At 40.7% G+C, this 22,692-nt stretch overlaps 1 protein-coding gene across 2 annotated transcripts in view; it reads right to left on the reverse strand.

Moving 5' to 3' along the window:
- Positions 1-700: 700 nt before the first annotated feature.
- LOC107044230 (peptide transporter family 1) overlaps positions 701-22,692 on the reverse strand; it is a 90,957-nt gene continuing 68,965 nt past the window's right edge. For both annotated transcript variants that reach the window (XM_015266037.2, XM_015266038.1), the window contains exons 2-8: positions 3,340-3,418; positions 3,031-3,259; positions 2,653-2,927; positions 2,474-2,556; positions 1,973-2,392; positions 1,110-1,901; positions 701-1,039 (exon numbers count right to left, since the gene is read on the reverse strand). In XM_015266037.2, the coding sequence (XP_015121523.1) occupies positions 839-1,039; positions 1,110-1,901; positions 1,973-2,392; positions 2,474-2,556; positions 2,653-2,927; positions 3,031-3,259; positions 3,340-3,418 (2,079 nt within the window). In that variant the 3' untranslated portion in view covers positions 701-838. The remainder of the gene's footprint in view (positions 1,040-1,109; positions 1,902-1,972; positions 2,393-2,473; positions 2,557-2,652; positions 2,928-3,030; positions 3,260-3,339; positions 3,419-22,692) is intronic.

Below are 22,692 nucleotides of genomic sequence, written 5' to 3' on the forward strand. Positions count from 1 at the left end.
AATTACCAGTATTCTACTTAGTAGAATCTACTATGTACCGTAGAAAACTCCGATTTTCAGTGAACGACCCAGCCCTGGTGGTGATCATCACTAGGTTGTTCAATTATTAATCATGACTTATGTAATGGTTTTGGATTAATTCGAAGCAAAGAAATGGGATAGTTTTCACTGAGGAACATAATTTCATTTTCTTATTTGATAGTAACAATCATATTTGAAAGAAAACCAAGGGGTAAAAACAAACCAAGGCAAGACAGGACGATGATTTTCTCTATAATTCGAAGACAAGACAAGAGGAGACGAAATTCTTGCTTTGTCGTGTATTGAGGCAACACTATTACTCATGTGATTTTTCTCTTCAGTTTCTCACTTCTCGATTTTATCAGACATCTTCAAATTTTGGTTGTTACACAACGTCGGTAATTTTTTTAAGAGAATTCTCCAACACGTCTCTTTTTCAATTCACTGATGATTTTGCCGTGAATTGCCCTATCGCCCATAACCTGATGGAATAATATTCTGGATTGCGGAATATAATATACCCGATGCGAGAATATTTTTTTTCTGCTGGTGAGAAATCTCCACTATCCTTCTGTAGTTTCTAGATTTCTTAACTTTTGACAGCGTCCGCCGTCTAGTTCTTCGCATATACAAGAGCACAATATTATATGTCATATAGTTTGATTGAAATACTGAAAAATCTAAAACTAGTTAATATTTAATAATCTTGATTTATGTACAATAAAAAATATTGGGTCTCTTTGATATAAAAAAAGTGATTACACGTATCTGAATATAAATACTCAAATAAATTTATAAGAAATTTCATGAAAAATCTTCATAATTTCACGTTTTCTTCGCTGGCTGAAAAAGATTCATTTAGGTGGCCGTTCTTTTCTTTCAATGATATGTCTTCATCATCGGATTGACCAGAATTTTCATCATCGTTATAACTTCTATATTTGTAGGAATTAGCCATAATTGCGAATATCAACATATCCAGGACCATTAAACCCGCGAAGAGGAAGAATTCCAATGCCTATTGGATGAAATGATGCATCAGTTTTTTGCCTAATTATGGATAAAAATTAAAGGAGTGTTTCGCTTACCTGTCGGTCAAATATCTTTGCTTCAGCAATAATGACAACGATGAGATTACCAAACGCCACGGTCATCAGCCAAGCAGCTTGAAGTAGCGATTTCATTGTTACTGGGGCTTGTGTAAATGCAAATTCGAGCCCAGTAACTGAGAACATAACTTCACCCATTGTAATAACGATATACTGGGGAATGAGCCATAAGATATGAACAGAATTGGCTGGAGTGATGGTAGTGAGGCCTATCGTCGTACTGTTGGCAGTGACATATGTCTGCAGAGTATAAACACCACCGAGTTTGATCGCTATGGACCCTACATCTTTGCCATTTACTTTGACATCATATTCCCCAGGATTAAAGTCGGCTACCGGGGTTATTTGTGCTACATCACTTGTTGTGCTTGTTTTAAAAACAAAATTCACTTTTGATAGCTCCACTGTTGTCACTGCATTTCGACCCAAAGTGTTATAACTTAGTACCCGAATTGCGGGATTCCCATTCGTGCTTTTATTATTATGATCCTCGTAGGCATACGAGAGTTCTGGTTCTAATACATATGAAGTTGCTTGGCCTTCCACAGCCGTAATTATTCCCGAAGCATTTTTAGCCCCGCCACATTGTGAAAAATCAGCACTGTATGATATTGATTGATTCCCTTTTAGGCTGATATCAATATCTCCCCAAATACCCAACGGTTTCATAATTATTGATTGATTATTTATTACAAGTGGTAATGTGCAATTTCTTGGATTAAAAATCCGCAATTGTGCCGTACCGTCCATTGGGAGAACTGGATAACTTGCCTGGGTAATAATAACAACAATATTAATATTTTACATAATAGTCATAATATTATCTGACCAAACATCTCTACCTCCAAATTTAATTCCACAAGGGCAGACAGGATGAAAGCAACTGCAGCTAAAATTCCGCCAGTGGTTAGTTTTTTTAATGGCGTATCAGTGCATCTAATCTTTGCCATTAGAGGGTAAAGACATGTCTCAAATATTGGAATGAAGATGACGATGAAGAGTGGATTAACGACTTGCATTTGATCAGGTTTCAGAAGAAAGTTCCCAATTTGACCGTCCATTCTTGTAGCTTGGAATGTCCATCGCGATCCTTGCTGATCAAATAGGGCCCAGAAGAATGGTAAGGGAATGAAGAGTGTCAAAACTTGCAGAGCTGCTTTTATGTCAGAAATTAACGTGGTATCGTACTTATCATCAGCGTAGTCTAGCCAGTGATCACGCTTAAGCTCTTTCTTGCTTTTGATTTTTCTATATATTGCTCGCTTATAAAAGGAAGAAACAACAATTTCACCAAATGAATAAAGACTCTTCGATATCATTGCATGCCAATTTTCAGAACTTACCGACATACATTTAACGACCCCCAGGACGACATTTCCCTCTGGTTTTTTCAACCTGTATAACGATTTACCACTGAGAAATATAACTAAAACAGATCGAACACAGTATTACATCAAATGGTCAGGAATATTAAGTATAAATAACTACCATTTATAGATGGTCACAATTCCTTTTGACGTACCAATTGAAACAATCATGAGGATAGCAGGGACAAGAAACGCGACTGAAAAGCATTCTTGATCTCCAAAACATGTTACATTATTACGGAGTTCTGGTGTGAGGAATGTTGAGATAAGTGATCCAGAATTTATGGCAAAATAGAAAACTGAAAAGAACATGATAAGATGTTTCTCTTGTTGTGGAAGAATGAATTGATCCCCACCAAAGGCTGCTACGCATGGTTTTATGCCACCTGTACCGAGAGCAATTAGAAGTAATCCAATCATCGAAAATTCTCTGAAAGTTGAATAATCTATATGGATAAACTGTACATATATATCGATCATTCATTTGAGTACTATAATATATATAAAATATCATATTATAAATCCTAAAATACCTGATTGGTAAACCAAACGTGGGAACAGCACTTGCTGAAAGGAGCAGTTGACCCAGAGCATAGACAATACTCAAGTAAAATATAGTCCTAAATTTTCCAAGGACCGAATCTGCCAGCATTGCACCAAATAACGGAAAAAAGTACACAAACATCGTAAAAATGTGATAAATAACAGTAGCTGTATTGTCACCATAATCCAATTTGTTTTTCAGGTACAACGCCAAAATAGCTAAAAAATTGAACATTGAAGGTAATGATATTTATATACATATATGAACTATCCAATACTCTTCATTTTGTATTCCTTACTTCGCATTCCATAGTACGAGAACCTTTCGCAGAACTCATTACTGACAATGAAGAAGACGGCCTTTGGATACTTGAGTTTCTGGAATATTATATATCGTAGAATGAATTAATCGAAACATACATCTGTAATTATCAGTTGAATTATACACGGAGAAAAAAGTTGGAGAAAAATTACCGTACAAGTCAAATAATCGACGAGCAAACACGATTTACAGTACTTTTTCAACTTCGATAGAGGAAAAAGTCGGAGATTAATAGTGAATTTTATTCCGTTGACCCAGAAAAATTTACTGAACGTGAGGGTGATTTGTACTGAAACTGTAAAATTTACTTTGCATCCCGTCAAAAATTCCCATTGAACGTGAATGATTGCTCCAATTTTTCGGATAATTTTTCTGTAACCGCGAATGATTTTTACAGAACCCATTTGGTAAAAATTCAATTCCATCAGTCACCATGACCTTCAGATGTGTACAAAAAAATACTCTACCGACGTGGGAAATTGTATTCAACAGGAGGATAATTTTCGCACACAGATGTTTTTTTATCGAGAAAATCGTAAGATATCCACAAGTCTTTTTTTATCAAACTTCTCTCTCCGTGTAACAAAAATTAAAAATTCCTGAACACACACTGAGAAAAGAAATGATTTGTGCCAAATATTCATTTACTTAAGAGAAGCATTTATTTTTTCGAAGCCCTATTTCTTCAATCGGGTCATTTCCAGGCAAGCCAGATTGGGTTTCAATTATAACAATCATGTTGCTCTAGAGAATGACTACGTTGCACATGACCTTGAATGGATTCCTCTAATGATTATTCATTTTTCCTAAATTTCTTATTTTCTAGAGGGAAGAATTGCAATTGATTTTTTAAGGTTGATAATTATTGAAGGAGTTCACTCAAGTCATAACTAACATGACCATCTTCTATAGCAATATAATTGTCATAATTGAAACCTAATGAAGAATGCCGCGACTGGAGAAATACCGTATTGAAAGAATTAATATTTCTGTCACATAAATGGATATTTTTTAATAATTTTTTTTCTCAGTGCATGCTTGGAATTGGAAGTGTCTATTCTAATAATGAGCATAGTAGTATACGTCAATTTTTCAGCAATTAATGAATTACATTCAATTTTCCCAACTCGAACGGCATCGGCGTTAATTATATTAAGGGGAGATCACGGTGAAATTTAAGTCTGCTTGGCTTCAAGAGTTATTGGATTACTTTTAATATAAGAGGGAATATATTTAAAACTAAGAAGAATCGCTCACTCGCGCGGTTTTGCCCCGTGTCCCGGGACCAAATTGCCGATGCTGTTGAATCGGCCAAGCCTCAGCCTAGAATCGGCATGCCGAGTCTTGGCGACCCACTCACGGCCAAACATTGACTTTGGACTAGCATGCCAAGTCTCGGTGACCCCTTCACGGCCAAATTGTTGGCTGAACGTCAAATGCGCATTCGTCGAATCCCAAGTGTCAGCCAATAATTGGGTAAACTTCGGACGCCGAGCATTGATAAGGGTCAAACAGGAAAGACTAGTCAACCGATCCCAAAGATCAAACCCTCATTAGGGTCACTGTCTAGTAGAGAAACGAAATGCAATAATCTGACGGGCCAAACACAAGGTTCACGAGGGTCATAAGGGTCAATAGCATTAATAAGGATTAATAAGGATAATAGCAAACCTATACTTGTAAGGGTTGAAGCCTTTTATAAAAGGTCGAATGATCATAGGGGTTGAATGAATCATACAGGAAAACGTGAAAACAGATGCTAAGGGTCAAACGATCATAAGGTATGTAAGGTTCAAACTCGAGCACATAAGGGCGAAACACTTATTAAGGGTCAAATTATGATAACGGCCAAACAGGGGAAATAATTAGAATGATTAACAATTCTCAATTTCTACAAATCATCGAAGAGAAAAAAGATCTTCATCTTCCATATTGATAAACACAAATTCCATGGATTCATTCATTTCCATTCTTGGGAATGGTGTAATCTTATTATTTATTAATCATAAAGACATCGGCTGTTTCCCATATCTATATTGTTTCATAATTAAAGAAAATTTAAAAATTAGAGAAGAATACCATATATAGGATTTCATCCATATACAGGGTGTAACTTTATTGGTGGAATATCTCCCGGCCACACGTGCANTAGAATTGTTACTGCTCCGTCGCTGCTTCAAGACTGCTTAATTTTGGGTTTTTCTGACATTTTTATATGAATTTTGGGGTCACTTGTCACATGGGCTCCAACGAGTCCATTTTTAATTGGTGGAAAATGTCGTATGACTTTTCCCACTCTTTTGGTTTTTATGGCGAAATAGTTCATTCGGTTTTTGGGGTTTCAACTAATCGGTTTTTAATCGTTCCTTCGCGTGCGAATCTTAGTATTGGGTAATTGGGGCATGCTGAGTGTGCCATTTCATCACTTTTGAACTCAAATTCAATGTCTTTGGAATTTTTAATCGAATTCAAGTGATGAAATGCACTCAATTTAGTTTACAATTGTTGGTTTGGTTCTTAATGATTCCACATGAAATTATTCTAGNGGTACAAAATTTCGGACATTATAGCCCCCGCTCAAAATTGTTTCCAATTGCATTTGAAAGCAATTTTGAGGAGTTGGAGTTTTTTTTAATTTTCATGTGTAATGTATTGAGTTATTTCAGCTTTATAATCGTGCACCGAGCGGTGGCCGTGAGCGGCTGGATGCTGACGGTGATATTTTTGTGGGTTCGGATTACCCCGTCTTTCCTATTCACCTGTCAGTTTCCTTCACTCGCTTGGTGAATTTGGAGTAGTTGTGAGTGATTTTATTTATTGTGACGGAAATTTACGTTGTTNAGACCCCCCCTAAAATTATTAGATTTTATAATTATTGGACGACGCAAAGTTTTATACTCTTACCTTTTNGTTTGTGGATATTTTATTGTCTATTTTCTGTTTTTTTTTTATTTTTGATTTGTAGCTACATATGCAGGGATTTAATTTTGTTGGGTTCGCTGCATTTGTATGTAAACACTCGTGTTTTTTTATTTTGTTATATGTTAGATTATCTATTTATTTATTTTACTTATTTTATTATTTTTGTAATTTCTGGATAATTTCAATTTGAAATTATCATTTTATTTGGTGGTTTGTGAGGAGAGTGTGGTGAGGGGCTAGTGCCCGTGCGAATGTCCTTAAGTGATACATCGGTGCAATGCTTGGAGAAGTTATCCTGAATTGTCAGGATATGGCAGTGTNATCTGTTATTGATAAATTATTCGATGTATTTGTAGATCCCTGGGTAAATCCGTAATTTCTTCACCAGCAATTAGTTGCGCTAAAGGCTATTATGGATAACTTGGTTGGCTTCCGGATGGATGCCGCGTTGAGTTTCAGCATTGCGCCGACGTTTCGCAAACATTGCAGTCTGCATCTTCAGNGGGGGCCCACGGTGTCAGTAGAGATTCTCTCGAAGCATTCACTAGGTGTTTCGGTGATGAGCATGGACTGTCGGAATTTCACTCTTCGAATCTTCTCTAGTTGAAAGGTTCGACAGAGTTTGATAAATCTCTCTATTTCCTGTTTCATCCCGGGCCAGTAGAACCTTTCTCTTACTCGGTTGAAGGATTTCACAATCCCTTTGTGTCGTCCGGGAAGAGTTGCATGGCATTCCTTAATGATTTCTGGTCTTAGGGCTACTGGAAGCATCCGGATTCCCCCATGGCATAGAGTTACAGTAGCTGGGTGGAATTGAAATTCTTTCTCTAGGAAGTATCGTATTCTGATATCGTCGTCTATTTCGTCGCCCTGAGATGCCATTTTTATTTCAGTGATTTTGTATTTTTTCATGCCGGTTTTGAGATTTTTCAGGCGGAGTTTTAGTATCCGGTTGTTTACTTTTTCGAAGTGCCATTGCTTCGCAATGAGGGTAAATGTTCAGAATTTTCCGCACTTCGTGACGATGACTTGACCTAGTTTTGGATTGAGGTTAGGTATTTCCTCCAGGTCTATCAGGTTGAGGTTTCTTAAAAGTTTGGTGTATTGCTTTTTGATCTCTCCATCTGCTGCGAGGAAATGAGCAATGTTTCCCCTGGTAAATGTTAGTCCATTTCGGGTTTCTTTAATGTTGCTCGCAGGTTGGTAGACACTTTGCGGTATAATGATCTTGTCGTCCATAATTTCCTCATTCGGATTGTTCTGGGATATTTCTTGTTGGTTCTGTATGAAACCGTGCTCTTCGCTCGTGGGAAGGTCAGGTATTTGGGGAATGGATTCAATTACATCCCCGGTAGCTGTGCTGGTGGCGGTTGCGCAACTTCGTTGGCTTGGGGAATTTCCGCTTCTCTGGAGTGCGTTGATGGATGGATTGCTTCGGTGCGTGGGAACAGTTCTCTTGGGGTTAGATCTGTTGAAGAATTTTTCTTCTCCGGAGCAGATCCTGCCATGGGTGACTGTATAGCCCTTGGTGTCGGCAGTAAGGATTCTCGTGTGACCTTTGGCTGCGATATCACGAAATGTCTGGATTGAGGTGTTTCTTCCTTCTCTGTTTTTTCAGGATTTTGGTCGGTGGAGCTCGTCAATTCTGAGATTTCGTCGGTTTAGTCGATTAGGGGTTTGGACTGGTTTTGTAACTCAGCCATCTTCTCCTCTAATTCTTGACAGGATTCATTCAATTTTTCTTTAAATTCTGGACCCAGACTGGTTCTCCTCATTTTGTAAAGTGGTAGTAGCTGGTCTAGCAGTGGCTCTAGGGGTTCCTGGAATATTTCCTCATCCCTTTCCGAGATTTTCTCCATATACTCGTAGAATTTTTCCAGGTTTCGTTCCATTCGTTCCATGTCCAATGGTGGACGTGGTGTGGGATTTGATTCTTCGTGCTTTTCTTCTATTCGAGTTTCAGCTCCGATTATAGAAGGCGTTTCCTCGTCGGTTGGGTTTTGATCTGTGATGAATGCGTCATGCTCCAACTTTTCGTTCGTTGGGATTCCTTCAAGGGAAATTTCTAGTTGATTTTCTTTTCCTGGGTCTTCCATTTTGTCAGGTATTACTATTGGTTCATCCTGTAGTAGTGGTTCTTTGGATCCTGTAGGTGGTGGAGTTCATTCTGGCATCTCCACGATCGGAGGGGTGGATGGAGTGGGGATCGTTTCTTCCACTGTCTCTGGTTTGTTCTCAATTGTGTTGCCCCGGGTAGATGATGTGGGGTTTTTGCTGATTTTGGGTGTCGTTTTATAATCCCGATTCAATTTGTAGGAGATCGGTTGCCGGGTGCCACTGTTTGTTTCTGTTGCTCTTCTAGCCCGAAGCCTATGGGCAATTGAGCTTCCCGCCCCTGGGATGGTGATAATTTTTGGGTCACTATTTATTCTAACCTTTCGGTTAGGATTTGTGACTGTCCCTGGTGTTTTCACACCAGACTTTGGTACTGGTAGAGCAGGCATGTATGTTGCGAACATGACGATTTCCTCATGTTCGTCTTAAAGAGGATTTTCTGCAAAGGCGTCTGCTAACTGATTTCTCTTGTTTCTTGATTTCTACCTCAAACGTGAAATCATTCAGGTAGGTTTTCCACTTAACTTGCCACGTAGTAGCGTTGCTAGAATCTCTGAGCCAGTTCAGGGCTAGGCTGTTGGTAATAATGGTGAAGGCTACTCCATATATGTAGGGTTTGAACTGCTTTAAGGCGTAGACAGCTGCTAGGCAGTCCAATTCAACTGAAGTATATCTTGTTTCAGCATCTCGAAGTGCACTCGATGCATACAGAATCGGGTGTTCGTCTCCTTCATCATCTTTTTGACTGAGGATGGTTCCAGTGCCCTTTTGGGTACTGGAAACATGAACGATAAATGGTTCGTTCATGTCAGGATGAAACAGTAGAGAGTCCTCGGTAATGGATTCCTTGAGGGCTTTAAATGATCGCTCTTGTTCTTTACTCCATTTGAATCTCATGTTTTTGTTGAGGAGATCATTTAGAGGCTGTGCAATTTCTGCGTAGTCCTTCACGAATCGTCGATAATAGTTACTGAAGCCTAAGAATCTACTTGTTCCCTGTTGGCTTGTGGGAAGGGGCATCTCTGTTAATGCCTTTATCTTTGCTGGATCAGGATGAATATCTTGGTCATCGATTATGTGTCCCAGATAGGCTACCTCCTTCATGAAAAATTTGCATTTATCAGGCTGGAGAGTAAGTCCGTTTTTCCGCACGCAGTTAAAGAATTTCCTGAGACGGGTGACGTGTTCACCCAGTGTTCTGGAGTAAACAACTACGTCATCTAGGTAGACGTAGAGTTCTGTCCCTTTCAGGCTCGTTAGGGTCTGATCCATCATCCGCTGGAAGATTGGGGGTGAATTTTGCAACCCAAAAGGGATCCTCATGTACTCGTAGTGTCCGCTGAGGTCGGTAAAGGCAGTTTTTTCAGCGTCTGTGTCATCCATCGCGATTTGGTGGAATCCACTGGCTAGGTCAAACACACTGAAGTACTTAACTCCGCCTAGTTGTCAGAGAATTTCCGATATGTTGGGTAACGGATAGGAACCCCCGATCGTTTTCTGATTTAGATGTCGGAAATCGATCACCATTCTCGCTTCGTTCCCTTGGAGTCGGCTTTCTTTGGTACAATCCAGAGGGGTGAGTTGTATAGTGATTCTGAGTGCCTGATGATTTCTTGTTTCAGCAGGTTGTCTATTTGTCGATTTATCTCCTCCTGATGTTGAGGAGGGTACTTGTATTGCCGCTTATGGACAGGTTTATCATCGATGGTTCTGATCTTGCACTGGAAATTCTTAGCTTTGCCAAGCTTGTCTCCCGGAAGGTGGAATATGTCATTGAACTCTTTTACTAGTTGAATCATTTCTTTGCGTTCGAAGGGTTTAAGCTCCTGATTGGGTAGGGCCTCTATTACGTGCGATGTGCGAGGTGACAGACCTATATTTTTCTCTGGGGCAATTCCCATATTGCATCAGGCGAAGGTTTCTTGAGGTTTTCCTAATATTTCGGATCTTTCTAGGAGTTCATCGATTTCCTCTACCGTCTGGGGTGGTATATGGAGGTGAACTGGTTCTTCGGTGGTGTTGATGGCGAAGAGACAGGCTTTCCCCTCTCTGATGCTGACCACACTCTCGCCTAGATAGACGCCTTGTTTTGTAGAGATCATTGGTAAATACCCGACCGACAATTCGGTATTCTTGATAGGGATTTCGATGACCATTCTTGCTCTTGGAGGGATAACGGTTGACCCATGGAATTTCTCGTAATTATACCAATTCACCGGCAGGTTAGACCTCTTGAGAGTGGTGATATTCCGTTGCTGATACCGTATGTCTACCTTTTCTTGAATTAGGAATTCTAACCCAAGTAATCCGCTTCCTTCGACAGGTAGTTTATGATCTACGATGTGGAATGGTACGAGAGAGCCAAAGATTTTTAGGTGGACTAAACCGCATGTTGGCAATGCATTCTCCGTTACTCCGAGGAGATGGGGTATTTTAGGAGGTTCAATTCTTATGTCGGGTTTGATGACTCTCCTCTCAATAAGATTGATGTCAGCTCCGGTGTCGATGAGAAATCGATGTCGATTTCCGATGAGGTTCTTCACCTTTAGGTTTATCTTTGGGCCGCCCCCGCTAAGTGCAATCCGGCAAGGTTTTCCTCTCGTTGGACAATTGGGGAGGCAGAAATGTATAGGTTTCAATGGGGCGATGTTAAAACTAATGTTGTTTATGTTGAAGGAAATGTGAGCTTGCAACTCATTCAACATTTCATCCCCGATGATTGCTCCATATTCGCCTGGCTGGTGAGGAATCACGTGGAATTTTATTTGAACTTCAGGATGCACTGCGAGGCGAACTACTTCGAGGGAGTTCAGGACGTGATTGGGCAACCCAACGATTTCGATTGTTTCTGTGGTATCGATAAGGGTGTTTACCACCAATGACTGGAACGATATCAGGTTTATGGAGGCTCCCGTATCGATTAATGCATTCACACCTGGGGAGATGACATTTGGTCCTCGAAAGATGATCTGAGGACCCTTGGTAACTCTACACAGTATGGGTTTTACTGTCTGGGATGCATGCTCGACATTGTGTGGAGTGAGTGCTGGTTTTGGCCGCTCGTCATCGCACTCAATTGGCGAGCAACAATCTCGTTTAAAGTCTCCGTTGGAATGGTTCCATCTGTGGACGGGCGGCTCTGTTCTGCTGAGTTCTCGTAGGACTCCGCAGGGTATTTCTCCCTTCTCGTTCCCTTGAGGGAGGCCTAGAGAGTGGTCTAGAGTCTGACGATGGACGATTCTGAGTCTGCAGGTTATTCAAACTCATCGCAAGCTGTTGGAGTGGGGCTGTGGTTTGCTGCAGCATACTTTTGATCTCGTCCATATCAGAAGGGTTCTGTTTAGGTTTGGATGGGGCTGCATGAGGACGTTGGTTGGCTGCCAAGATGTTAGCGGGGGCTAGAATCTGATCCGTGGTAGGATTTTCCGCAGCTTCCGTTGGTTCCTCATAGTCAAATTCATCCTCGTCGTTTGGAGTTTGATCGTATGCGATGACGGGGTTGAAGCTGCATGAAAGGGGGTCACCAGGATGAGCTGTGTGTCCTGGTATAGATGGAGGTGGCCCCGGTGGTCGAGGTGGTGTTTGTCTGTATCCGTTGCCTTGCCTGTTCCGGTTAGATGGCAGATATTCATTTAGGAGAGCAGTGACTAGGTCTCGTGAAGGGTCCTGATTTCTCCTCTGTCCGGAATAGTTTCGGTGACCGTAGCTTGACGATGGTGTCGGGGTATTTGACTAATTACCCTGGCTGTTACTAATATGGCTGACTGTACGACCGATTTTGTTGGTATTGGTATCTCGGCTGAGGTGGCATTTGTTCCCCGTACAGTTCGGGCGGTAGAGAGCTCCCTGAATGGATTGGAATCGAGGGGTACTCCGTGATGTACCTGTAGTGCCTGTTATCAGCAATCTCTCACGCTGGTACTTTAACTATATCCCGGAATTCGTCCGTTTCTAGTTGTGTAAGGATACCTAATACTTTCCTTCACGCTTGCAGGGGCGTATTCTTTAAATCGTTTAATGGCCTCTGTCTGGAGGTGTTTTTTGAGGACTTGTTTTCCAGCTTCATTTTCCCCAGAAATCGTACCCAGACCGAACTGGACCAGTGCTGCCAATCGCTCCAAGAACGATTCCAGGGGTTCATTTCTAATTTTCAACAGCCCGCGTATTCTATTCAGATAATACGTTAAGTCGTATTGACCTCTAAATCTCTTGATTAGGTGAGTAAGAATAGTTTCTACAGAAAACAGAAGTTGATTTGCTACTACGAATTTTGCTGGAGGTAAAAGGCGTTTGAGTATTTGTCTAATGTATTCTTTTTTCTTTCCGTCTGCTTTAGGAATGGAGGCAAGATTTGATCTTAACGCGTAGTCAAATTTGTCCAGAGAGCAGCTCATTTGTACCGGAGAATTTGGGAATGCTGTTTGCCATGTTTGGAGCTTTGACATATTCTTCGTAACTGGAAACGGTCTGATCAGCGTCACCCGAGTCTCCAGAGTAACTGATATTAACGAAGGACGGATTCGCCATTTTGTGGGAATAATTTTAACTAGTTGATAATTTAAATAATTTTATATTTGGGATTAAGNGTATTCTTTTTTCTTTCCGTCTGCTTTAGGAATGGAGGCAAGATTTGATCTTAACGCGTAGTCAAATTTGTCCAGAGAGCAGCTCATTTGTACCGGAGAATTTGGGAATGCTGTTTGCCATGTTTGGAGCTTTGACATATTCTTCGTAACTGGAAACGGTCTGATCAGCGTCACCCGAGTCTCCAGAGTAACTGATATTAACGAAGGACGGATTCGCCATTTTGTGGGAATAATTTTAACTAGTTGATAATTTAAATAATTTTATATTTGGGATTAAGTTAATTTGGATTAAGATTCTATGTGATTTTTCCAATAAAATTGGGAAAAGAAAACAAAATTTCGCTTATAGTTATTTCAAAGAGAATTCGAATTTTGTAAGAAAAAGTCTAATATTTGAATTTTAAGAAGGATTTTCCAAAGCTAAAATTTCAATTGCTTAGAATTGAATTGAATTAAATGGACTAGAATGGATTTCAACAATTGTAGAATATTTAAAAGATAAGAGTATTGAAAACTTAGGCGTGTCCTACCGACTGCGCCATGAAATTTTAGCTGTTATGTCCAGAGAAGGATTTTAGCGTCGAATGGACATGTTTTAATTGTCACATTAAAATCAAAGCTAAAATTATTGAATTTTATAATTATTGGACGACGCAAAGTTTTATACTCTTACCTTTTTCTAAAATATAAAGGAAAAGGGTTTCATTTAGGGATAGGGCTTGAGTTGAGACCAATTTCTAATCAAGAAATTTGGAGTTGTAATGGGAATCAAATTTGAATTGAAATATATTTTGTATAACTACTCGGTTTACAAAAACATAAGCGTGATTTTACAGAAATCTCTGTAGCTAAAATTCCTTGACATTGACATTTGACATTTTTATATGAATTTCGTGGTCACTTGTCAAATGGGCTCCAACGAGTCCATTTTTAATTGGTGGAAAATGTCGTATGACTTTTCCCACTCTTTTGGTTTTTATGGCGAAATAGTTCATTCGGTTTTTGGGGTTTCAACTAATCGGTTTTTAATCGTTCCTTCGCGTGCGAATCTTAGTATTGGGTAATTGGGGCATGCTGAGTGTGCCATTTCATCACTTTTGAACTCAAATTCAATGTCTTTGGAATTTTTAATCGAATTCAAGTGATGAAATGCACTCAATTTAGTTTACAATTGTTGGTTTGGTTCTTAATGATTCCACATGAAATTATTCTAGCCTTAAAGTTTTCTAGTACAAAATTTTGGACATTACAAATGGTTTAGTAGGTTCTTTAATTAAAAATAAAGTTTCCACTGACTTTTCTCATCAATTAATCAATTGAAAGACTAGAATGTTTATTGAAAGAGAACAATCAAGATTTATTTGTCAAAAGTGCGGTTTGACAGGCAGTTAGAACGTCAAATCAATTATAAATTTTGTCGCCTGAGTGCGCCACTTACCGATATCTGAATGGGTATCGAACTGAATTTAACGGCAGATCAGTGTCACTCAACTGCTCCGGCCTCTCCCTCGTGTTTCGACGTCTCTCTAACGCGCTGTTGCCACACGTCAGTCAGCCGCTACCACTCACTCCTATACTCTTACGCGCCATAACCCGGCCTCCCCATTGGCCCACGTTAATTATTAATCATTTAAAATTGGTTAAATAATTTTTTTTTTTCGATTTTTCTAGCATTTAGGGGGGTCCCTGCACATGTGGGCCGGGAGATATTCCACCAATAAAGTTACACCCTGTATAGCCGATAAACTTCTACGGAACCAACAACTCTACGGTGGCCGAGTGGATAAAGTCAAGGACTACCAACCCAAAGGTTCCAGGATCGAATCCCGACGAGTCCAACTTTTCACTCATCATTATCAGTGGTTATCAGTTTTTTGGGAAGGATCAGCTGAAGAATGTAAATTTAATCATTGAAAAATAATGTATTAATTAATTTTTTCAATCATTAAAAACGAGTATCGGGTGGGTCACGGGTGCCGATCATCGGCCGATACTTGGCAACCAATATCGGCGCAACGTTATCAAACCAATAGCTAGCCGAGGCTGGGCCAAGGCCAATTGAGGATCGGCACCCAAGACTCGACAAATCGGCTGCCAGTACTAGCCCAATCTTGGCCCGTTTGATTTTTCATGCCCGGGATATATCATTTTTCACGTTTCTGCTCAAACTCTTCCTTGCTTTATACTCCAATGAGCAAACACAACTATGCATTTTACTCTATATGTAATGGATTTTAAGGAAATGTTTTTTTCCCGTTTTTGATTTTTTTTCGTCCTAAAATTTGTTGTTTTTCTGCACCTCAAAAATTGCATTATCACTTTTTTTATCATATAATTCCAATTACGTACGCTTACAACGTAAAATAACAAAAAAAACGATTTTGTTTCCAAATGGAAGCATTGCATTCCTCCAAATTAAATTTTCTAGTTTTTCGCGTTACGATGACTAATTTTTGATTCAGGAATCAGAATATGATGTTTTTAGAGCACGTCCGTATGTATGCATGTGTTGTAACGAGATTTTCTCGTTACGGGTTGAAATCCCCTTAAATAGGAAAGAGAACTGCTAAACTTATTATAAGAGAGATAGGAAGTGACATCTAGAGGCGGCTGAAAGAGCCGCGACTGGATGAGAAAAACCACAGATCAATGAAAGACCAAAGACATAGCGGTTATGGGTGAAACCGCAACCCCTGGAAGTCTGGAGGGCGCTGTTACTCTCGCTATTTTAGAATTCGCCCAACATGTGCTAGGGGAAAAGGGGCCGACGTACAGGCTGTCCAACTGGGCGATTCTAAAGGCTATGTCGGGGTAGACTAGGGACCAACGGCCAGGTGAAAGGACTGGTACCTCCGTGATCCCGTCGGGTTGATCAGTGGGGATAGTGTAACGGAATGACCTATCGTCGCCGAGATATCCAGACTAGGAGGCAAGGCCCTAGAGAGATTCCGAGAGAGTCGCACGCGAGCGCTTGAACCGAGCGGTTGAAAAAATCTCTCGGTGTGCTGGAGTGGTGTATGGCTGAAGAAGCCATGGTAAGGAGTTTTACTCCACGTAGCCTGGTACATAACTTTGGCGGCGAATATAGGGGGATGCCCCTGCACCCCCCGCACGTAAATCTGAGTTATTTCGGAACGCGAAGTGAAGATTTCGTCGTGTTCGGCGTTATCTAGTCTCGGCGGAACGATTCGAGGCGTATGGGCCCGTGGACCTGGAGTCGAGATATCCTCCCGTCGGTTCGACCATACGCCGACGGTCTAGTACTACCCGGAGGCAGTGACGCGCGATGACCAAAGCGGTAACTGGTGGTTGAGAGTGTGGGTGGTCGTAGCGTGGGTAACGTAGTTCCACCCTGGTCAGATCAGCCTCTCAACGTCCCAAGCTCTGAGGAGTCCCGGCTGATTCGCAGACAATTCAGAAACTCCCCAGTATAAATACTCGGGAAGAGGAAGCATGCCGGGGGAGTCGAAAGATCCTCTGGAGCAAAGATGAATTCAATTCAGTAGGGGACTTATGCCACAAGGCATAATCCACGGCTTGCAAAGGCCGTGGGGAAGTGGTGGTTATACTTCTGGTAGACCTCGTCCACTCTACCGTATCACGCTGATGTTAGCTGGGCAACCCATTGTCTAGCCGAGAAGTCCCCTGGGTAGACGAGATAGCCTCAGGGGCCGGTTTTCCTCGAACCTCCCGTGGAGGTTCGGCTGGCGTCCGACATACGAGCGATAGAGACGGCATAAAAAGTAGTTTGGATTTTTCCTGGGTGAACAACCCGGGAAAATATCCTTACAGTGTATGTGTGTGTATATGTATGACCAATTCAGTCTTGCCACGATAATTGAAAAAATAATTTTTCAAATCGTTTGAATTTGGATTAGAAATATTCGTATTCATGTTATCTAGACCGAGTTCGGACATGGTGTCGATGCCACTATCAGTTTTCGAATTATAGCAAAAAAAACACGCGCCAACATAGGACCAACCTTGCGCTAGCCTTGGACCAACCTTACGTCAACCTTGGACTAATATTGTTATATGTACATCGAGAATTCAGTACAGCTGACCTCCCCCCTTTTTCCCTAATTTTTCAATAAAAATTCGCTGTCTCTTAGTTTCGGAGATGTTTTTGAAAAACTCATCGACTCAATTTTGTTGGTTGTCAATTATCAATGCACCCCCACGCCCCTCCCCGCCAGAAAATTTTTTTTTACGATAACTAAAAAAAATTTGTTAACTGATCGAATCATGGCTTAAAAATTTAGTTTGGATGTGATTTTGACCGAGTCCGAAGATGAAGGCGATAGCAATAATCGTTATTTTGATCTATTTTAAAATTTGCGACCAGTTCATATTTTTCGGAATTCAGAATTCCGGAAATATCACAGAATATTATGTTTCAAGTGAATTAAATTGTAGCTTAAAATATTTCTTTTGTCACGAGGGCAAGCCTAGCTCCTAAAAACCAAAAGAATAACATTTATTTGAAGACGAAAGAAATCAAAAGATCTCTACCTTCCTTCCTCTGTAGTTTATAAGAAAGAATAACTGTAAAAACATCCTGGGAGAAACTGTATCCACTCAACCATCACGAAGAAGACTGGGAGCCCTGGAGACTGGAGTTAGACGACACTCTGCCAGTGGCGGCTTCGCTTGTTGAGGATGGCTCTCGATTGGAAAAACACATGGAGAAAGACTGGAGAGATGAGAAAAGAGGATTAGACTGGTATAGCTGCCAAATGCCAAATACCAGAGCAATAATAGCTACCAGAAACCCGGAGGTGACAGTCGAGAGGTTGAGTGCAGCCTGGAGACCAATCAAAACAATAGCCACGTGTTGATGGGATGAATTAACCCATTCAACAGAAGACAGTAACCACTGATGGAGGGAAGTGAACTCCCAGAGAGACAAACATCATTACTCAACACCAATAAACTCCATTGGAATGTTGTAAAGTCGGAGTAAACAGTGACACTTGTTGTGGGCAGGGTCAATAAACTAGAGCCCTGACTCTTCGATTAGTAATCACTAAAGGTCAATAATAATGTAAATTTCGACCACCTGTGGCGTAAGCGACAAACTGGGAGCCAATGACAGTACTGGGATAGAGAAACCGAGGACAAGCAACTCAACCCTCTTCTCGAGGACACTAGAGGTCGGATCATCACTAATAATCCCGCTAGTTGACCCAGTAAGGGAGATTCTCAACAAGTGGAATTTTCCCATTGGTTGGAGTGGATCGAACGGAACGGAGAAGAAGGAGGACACGCTTCAGCCGCATTGGAACACTTTGGATCGTACCGTCACCCCTGTTGGATTACAGTGGTGACAATTTAAATCATTTATTATAAGTAATTAGTTAATAGTCAATTTAGTCACTTTCGGTGAAAAGTGAATATTCCGGGGAGGTCATCCTGTGGTGCCTGCAGTCCTCAGCCGAGGAATTGACTGGATTTTTCCGGGGAAAACTGGGAGTTTCATCGGTGAATATCGTGAGTACTTTCGGAGCATTTGGGTTTCGGTGGGAATCTGAGTGTTGAGCGGTTTAGATCGCGATATTTGGGAATGATAAACTAGGATTAACTCGATAACAGAACTGTGAATAAACTGGGAAGTTCTAAATCCGTGAATTTATTAAAAATTGGGAATTCGGGAGTATTGTCTAGTTGGCGTCTCCATTTTCGCCTCATGCTCTACGAGCACGTATTGAATAGGAGAAAACCTGAGCTTAAGCTCCAACTACAGGATAAATTAACTGCTCCTGAGTTATTAAACTGAATTTTAGGAATTTTCGGGAAATATTGTTGATAATTGGCTCAATAACTTGATTATTCAAACCGGAAATTGAGTATTGCCTCATACAGGAGTGGATAGATGGTGATAATTCCAGACGTGGAATTATCACAAACAGTTGTAAAATTTTCAGAGAAACATTTTGATCAAATTACATTGAATGAATTTCACTTATTATTATTTTCAAACAATCAACTCTCTTCTTTAAATTGAAATACCCGAATTATCATTTAATTAAGAATTCCTTTGGTTCAACGAGACACTGGTATTAATAATTTAATTGACAGGGAATTATTATATTTTGACTTTTGGATGAGGAGTGCCCTCATCGTCAGAAAACACGCCATTTATATTGGTTAATAAATGGTGTTATTTATCAAAATTACAGTTTTAATGCCATAAACTCGAAGTTAAAAGATGGTTATGATATAGCTGTATTGGTTGACTTGATTTTTATGATGATTGTTGAAAATTCCCAATTTTTCATGAATTTCCCTGAAAGTGAGCTTTTTGATGGTTTCTTCACATGTGATGCTTCAAATTCATTCATGTATGTATAAATAAAATTTTTCTATCAACATTTTAGCGGAGGGTTGAGGGGAGAGATAGAACCGCAAAAAAGACAATCGGCTGTTTAAAAGAGAGGAATAATAAAAATAATGATGATGATAACATTCAAATAAGTTGAAAATCTGACAAAATTAGTTAAAAATAAATTGTATTCAATTTAATAAAGTTTAATAAAATTGAATAAACAATGAATTATACATAATAGAAGGAAATGATGTGCAAAATAACCATTGGGATGCGTGTTGCTAGTTTATTAGCAAAAATTACGATGCTATATTCGAGATGAAGGCAATTTGCCACTTATTTGAAAATATTAAGGCCAATTCCACTCGTACTTCATGACAAATACCGTTAGCTATTATTATCTATTTATGGAAAAATCGTAGATGCTTCCACTTTTTTTCTCAGTAATTTTGGGAGAATTGTTCCATCTCAAGGACTATCAAATATATTGGCCTGAAATTTGATATGTTCCTTGATAATCCTCACTAGAAGCAACAGTTTTAAAAGGTTTCCCTGAGTTTTAACCATGCCATAGTGCGCAAAACTGAATTCCCACCAAAACAAGCAGGGGTTCGAGCGTTTTTCGTAGAAGCCACCTGACCATTTCTTTATATATTATATTTAACTCTTTTTCTTTTTCTCATTTCTACCAATTCTATTTTAAAAAATGGATACAATAATTGCGCTTAAATTAGATATCAACAATGTCCCCAAAAAAAGCTGCCTGTTGATTCGAAAACAATATCTTTTTCGTCCCGCCGGGTGTAAAGTATGTGAATAGCTACTAGTTTTCACGGGCAATATCACCAATGACATCAACAACTAACTTCAACACTCAGATTGATATTATATTTATCAAAAATATGATACGTTACATTGCTGGAGTACACGAAACTCATTTTTCAGATCACAAACCAATATTTATTGGTCTACACAGCCAACGCAATATCCACGAAACCCTTTCATCTGTTATTAACACACAAAAAGATGACATTTTGATACCTCCCCTTCTCCATAATCAGGCAGATGTAAATGAAACCACTCCGACGTTTCGCAAACATTGCAGTCTGCATCTTCAGGGCTATGAGCTCCGATTCTGAGCTCCGATGTCTAGGGGTAGTCCTTATATGCCTTCCCTTGTGGTGGTGGGAGAAGGGGAAGGGGGGGGGGAGATGGTCAGCCAATCATATGATTTTAATTGATCAGCTGGTCAATTAAAAAACCGGGAGGACGGTTTTCCAAATGGGGTTCACTTGATATCCCCTGTCCCTGTTGAGGTTGTTAGGGTTTTTATGGATCTCCAAACCCTCTCGGTATTTCCTTTCGAAATACCCTTGAGATTTGGCCAACATTCTGGCTTGGTCGTATTAGATAGTATGTCCAGTGTCCATCCAGTGTTCAACCAGGGCAGACTGTTCTAACTGACCGTATTTGGAGCACCGCTGGTGTTCCTTGATCCGTGTACTGATCTTCCTCCCGGTTTCTCCAATGTACACTTTCCCGCATGAGCAGGGGATCTCGTACACTCCTGGTGTGCTCAGAGGTGGTCTTGGATACTTTGCACTTGGCAGAATCTGTCCGATCTTCTTTGGAGGCTGGAAGATCGTTCGAATATTATGTTTGCCAAGTACTCTACTTATGCGTTCTGTTGTGCCTCTCAGAGAGGGGAGGAGGGCCACTTTTGGTCTTTCCTGGTTTTCCTCAGGATTAGTCTCCTCTTCGGGAGATGAGAGCTTGCTCTGTAGCTTCGGCTAGACCTTCCGAATTTGTTGGATGTTACGTCCATTCTTGGTCAGAGGTATCTCAAGATGTTCAACTTCACTGTCAATGTTGGAGGGTTGAGAGATTGTAAGTGCTCTATACATTAGGGAGCTAATAACGGAATTCTTCTGGGAAGGGCGGTGATGGGAGGTAGCATTGAGATACCTATCTGTGTGGGTTGGCTTGCGATATACTTGGTGGCCTAGAGGGCCGTCCTCGTTGCGTCGAACCAGCACATCTAGGAATGGAAGACATCTATCTTGTTCAATTTCCATAGTGAACTTGATGCTCACGTGCTGAGTATTCAAGAACTCCAGGAATTCAGTTAGAGCAGTCTTTCCATGTGGGCAGATGACGAAGGTATCGTCCACATACCTGAACCTTACAGTAGGTTTCTGAGGTGCTGACTTCATTACTTCGTTCTCGAAGTGTTCCATGAATATATTTGCAATAATCGGGGAAATGAGAGACCCCATTGCCGCTCCCGATTTCTGCTCATAGTACTCTCCTTTGAACTGAAAGTATGTAGAAGTCAAGCAATGCTCAATCAGGGGAAGGAATTGGGAAGAGATGTTGTTGGATTTCTTGATGATTTCCAAGGTTTCTGGGATTGGGACGTTAGTGAAGAGTGATTCCACATCAAAACTCACTAGGATATCATCTGGAGAAGTCCGGAGATTTCTCAGTTTGTTGACGAAATCCAGTGAGTTCTGAATGTATGAACCATTCAGGCCAGTCAACTTTTGGAGTGGTTTCGTGAGAAACTTGGCCAGCTGGTAAGTTGGCGCTCCAATGTTGTTGACAATGGGACGGAGAGGAACAGACTCTTCATGGATTTTGGGGAGTCCATAGAGTCTAGGAGGAATGGATTCTTTAGGGGTGAGGAATTTCGTCAGGTCAGCCGAGAAACCAGCCTTCTTCAGCAGATCAGCAGTTTTTCGCTCAATTGTACGAGTAGGGTCCTTCCTAAGTTCAACGTAAACTCTGGAGTCACCCAACATCGTACTGAGCTTACCGGAGTAGTCGTCTTTATCCATAATCCCCGTGGCATTGCTTTTGTCTGCCGGAAGAATCATCAGATCATTATTCTCCTTTAGACTAGGCAGTGCGAGGCGTCCCTCCCAGGTGATATAGTCACCAGGGGGAGTGGCCTTGTGGAGGATGTTAGACAACTGCTTCCGGATCTCATTGTCGGTCTTCTGAGGAAGATGGTAAATCGATGTCTCGGTACGACTGATGATTTCCTCGGTGGGGATCTTTTTAGGGGCAACAGCGAAGTTGTGTTCTTTCGCCAACACAGACACTTGTGCTTCACTGAGTTCAAATTTACTCAGATTCTTCACAGTGTGAGTGAGGGTTGGGACTTTCTCCTGGGGGATCAGTTTCTTGAACTTACCCTTCTGACTCTCCGTTCTCATCTCAGCTGTTCGGACTGCTTGTTCGTGTGTAACACGACCGAGAGTCTCCCATAGCTGAGACTCCAACGTCTGAGCCAGAAGAAGGTAGAGATCGAGAAGCTGTCTGGAGAGATGGGCCAGGTTCTTCTTAGCCGCTGTTATTCTCTCCTTGACCAATCTCAACG

This window comes from Diachasma alloeum, unplaced genomic scaffold (assembly GCF_001412515.2).
Source record: "Diachasma alloeum isolate Michigan unplaced genomic scaffold, Dall2.0 Dall_scaffold_00691, whole genome shotgun sequence".
Lineage (NCBI taxonomy): Eukaryota > Metazoa > Arthropoda > Insecta > Hymenoptera > Braconidae > Diachasma > Diachasma alloeum.